The following is a 3,838-nucleotide window of genomic DNA, read 5'->3' on the forward strand; positions in this document are numbered from 1 at the left end:
CTTTTCTTTATTTTTTTAATAAGGCTTCGTCTCATCATTATAGATTTATTCCTTTTTCATCTTAAGTAACATTCTTCTAGCAACAGGGAAGACAAAGAAACAAAAATCATTATACGAGAAATACTGATTTCATACAATAAAGATGTCATGATTTCCTTCTTTTATGTGGGAAGTCTAATTATGAATGCTATTGGGGAACATTCCGCAATTAGGGCCAGAATGGTTTGTCCTCTATCGTATAGCTTATTTACAAGGAGTTAACAGAAGAGAAAATAGAAATGTTTATACAGAACAGCTCCATTTCTCTTTTGTTTTTTGCAAATTAACTAAAAAATAAGCCAAGGAAAGGGAACACGCATTTTCTTTATTTAGAGCACACAATTAATATATAACACGATGCGGAGGCCTGTAACCGTCTTGTCAATAAATTTTTATTCTGAATTATGAGTCACACTGTTGTGTGATAAATGAGTCCCAGCAGAGTGTGAAAGAAATTTTTCCAGAGTTCAGGAGTGGATGTAAGCGCACATCCCACTCCGTTGATTCTGGTTCGTGTCCGCGAATCGTGATCATTCTGTGCACAAATGAATTACAATGAGGAATGAATAACAGCTGGAAAGGAATATGAGCAAAGAGAAGGACAAACTTTGAGCATACCTAAGACACAGCGAATATAAGAGGACTCCAAAATAATTATGTGAAATGTATACCGCCATGAAGGGTATTAATTGAAGAGGCTCATAGTGCGAAGTTCCGTTGTGGGCAAAAGTTTCCTAATACATACTTGTCATCGTCCCATACATTTATAGTTTTTCCAGATAGAGCTGAATTATGCTATAAAGAGATATTCCCTGTGCCATCATTAAGATATTTGTTCTACAAAATGGGGATTATTATACCTTTAAGAATGCTTCGAATTCAGGGGGAATATAGTATATCCTTCTACATTTATCTGTATACGTTTCCATAACAAGGTGATGTTGCGGAATTCGGATGAAATACTTACGTGACGTTCTAGCAATCTTGTAAGGGATTAGTCTGCTTAAAATAAAAAAAGACAAAAGGCTGTTCTAAGAGGATTGCTGAGTGGGTCAATGCGGAAACATATTGTTACGAACCTCACTATCTGTCCCACAACTTGAATACACGAAAAGTATTAAGGCACAACGGCTGTCCTCTGGTGTTTCACTATCTGTGCGCCTCTTGGAATAGAACAGGAATACAGCGGAACCCCATCGCGTATACATTCAGAGCCTTCTTAAGGTGGACCTCATTGACATCTTTATAAATAATAAGTGCTGCCTTGGGCAGACCAATACAGCAAGGAGTTCAGTAAACATGCAGCTATTTTACATGTTTTACATGATTGTTTTCCTCTTCTCTCATGATATTGGTGTATATATGGTTAGGTTCTGATTTCTGAGGTTATTTTGTATGAAGGAAAGTATTTACCTGAAACATAATTCCTGGAGTATCCACGATGCGATGCAATAAAAAAATGGCATTGTAATCTGTTCATGGCATAATGTAACTGTCAATTCTGAGGGGTCGACAGGGAGATAAATTAACAACATAGGCATTATATAATCCTCCTCGTGTGACAACTACATTTGCTTAGTTAGAGGGTGAGAATTATTTAAGGTATGAATTTGTTCATTCTCAAAGTACTTTAACTAACGTACTAGAGAAGAACACGACAGCGCGGGCCGGTACGCTGAGTACTCATGCGCATTGTGATTAGCAGAATATTTCATTCTAAAAAAAACAAACGATCCATTTATAGCTAATTATGGGCAAAAGGAACATTATGTAGAAGATTTTCATGACGAGGGCTTCTTTCCTTTCTTTTCTTTTTTTGTTTTTACATGAAATTGGCAGGAGCTGCCTTTATAATACGTGCGTTATGCCATACGGTGCTAATATGAAGTACTCCTTGAAAAGGAAAAAAAAAAAAAAAGGAAGAAAATAAAAAAGAAAGAATGACACTTGTACCATTTCAACATGACCTTTACAATCTTTGGACTGATTCTAATGGTAATAATTATGATAGTGCAATGCAAGAATAAAAAGTCCGTTTGCCCTCGAGAGGGGAGCAGCAATGTACGTCTGAAATATCTATATAACTGCAACTTGGATTAACACAATAAGAAAAGGATAAATTGCCCTTTTGCAATGGCCTAATCGTACGATAAGGACGGAATTCAGAATCCCTTTTTTCTTATGTTAACAATCCATGAGAAATCCCTTATTTACTACTTGTACTCTTTAAGCAGTTTTGTTCTTTATTTTAGACTAGTTCAACTGATGAATGCGATTTGTACTATATTTCCATGGCAAATGCACGATCTCTTTGCAAAGGAGGGTAGATATTTAGAAGACGATTCCTATGAAGGCACATATCATTGCCCAATCCCGCATAAATATCGGAATTCTTTATTTTTAACATATGGATTCATCTTGACGGAGGCATCACTTTACCTTCCAGACAAAATAATACTGTCGGAGTAGATGCGAAAATGTCTTTGTACGACAGGACAGACGGTGCGGCGTTTGTGATGCCATAAGTCCTCCTCGTAGTGCATAGCTGTCCCAACCGTTAGTTAACAGTCTAGAGGCAGTAACAGTGAACAAATTACAAGTTCGTCATTAAGAGAAGTGATTAGTGAGATTATTGAAATAAAAGAAATTTCTTGCAGAAATTTCAAGCAAGCTGAGATAATAAGAAGGGTACTCCGTCCTTATCCCTGATGAAGCAACAAGAATTGAGTGATTATCAGGAATACAACTCCGGAGGATCGTGATTCCAGTTCTATCTCACCTCCCGGAAAAAACGACCCGCGTCTTTAAGTATGACTATTAAGTATAGATTTACGCTTCTCTTAGGAGACTTCCCACACGTTACACTAAGTCTCATCTTTTTTATTTTCTCTTCATTTTTGTTAATTACTTTGTTTTTTCACATTATAGTGCACAGAATTTTTGTTCTTTCCCTTTGTGTGTGATGTGTCTGCGGACCCTTATAAATTTATTTCTCCCTACACACGTGACATGATTCAGTCTGTAATGCTCCTCTTAAACCACTTCCGCAGAGGAGCAGAATTAACTGATGTTTGGCTAAATTCACTTTGTCTAGAGCAATAATCCTCATATGCTGCTTCTTATTGTGCTTCTCCCTTCTGTAATTTTAGGTAATGTCATTTTCTTCCTTTTTTTCTGTCATATCATGGTCGAAAGAGAATCGCGCGATGAGGAAATAGGCTTGAGAAGAACTCGCCTTGATGGAGCACCAAAGCATGATTCATTTCTTAATAAAGATGGGTTACTACTAAGAAGCTACGGATGGTTAGTAAAGAATGCCATAGGCATCATAATATTACTTCATGGAATTAAATGTCACGCAAGACTGAATTACTTAAGACCCAATGTAGAGATAATAAGCGACGATAATATTATAGTAAAGGATGAAAATAATTACTACGTCTATGAAGATAGCTGGGTACAATATTTTAATCAACATGGATATTCTGTTTTTGGATTGGATTTACAAGGTCACGGTTTATCAGATGGCTTCGAGAACCTGAGATATAATGTAAAAGAGTTTGACGATTTTTCCTATGATTTATTGCAATATATTAGCAAAATTCAGGATAGCTTCAATGGTTGTAATGAAGATGATGGAGGCGGTACCCTCCCATTCTTAGATAACAGTCTAGGTGAAAGGAAGCCCCTCCCGATTTACGTAGCAGGTATATCCCTGGGGGGAAGTATCGCATTAAGGATGCTACAAATATTGGGAAAGTCGCAAATAGAAAATAAAGGACTAAACATCAGGGGGTGC

General features: G+C 36.8%; 1 protein-coding gene across 1 annotated transcript; it reads left to right on the top strand.

Annotated features, from left to right (window-relative positions):
- Nucleotides 1-3,223: 3,223 nt before the first annotated feature.
- Nucleotides 3,224-3,739, top strand: C922_05768 (hypothetical protein; the record flags this gene model as incomplete). The annotated part of the gene is made up of 1 exon (XM_008821339.1): nucleotides 3,224-3,739. A coding segment is annotated over one exon (516 nt), but the record flags the coding sequence as incomplete, so codon positions are not given.
- Nucleotides 3,740-3,838: the final 99 nt, after the last annotated feature.

Source organism: Plasmodium inui, assembly GCF_000524495.1.
Source record: "Plasmodium inui San Antonio 1 unplaced genomic scaffold supercont1.171, whole genome shotgun sequence".
Classification (NCBI taxonomy): Eukaryota; Apicomplexa; class Aconoidasida; order Haemosporida; family Plasmodiidae; genus Plasmodium; species Plasmodium inui.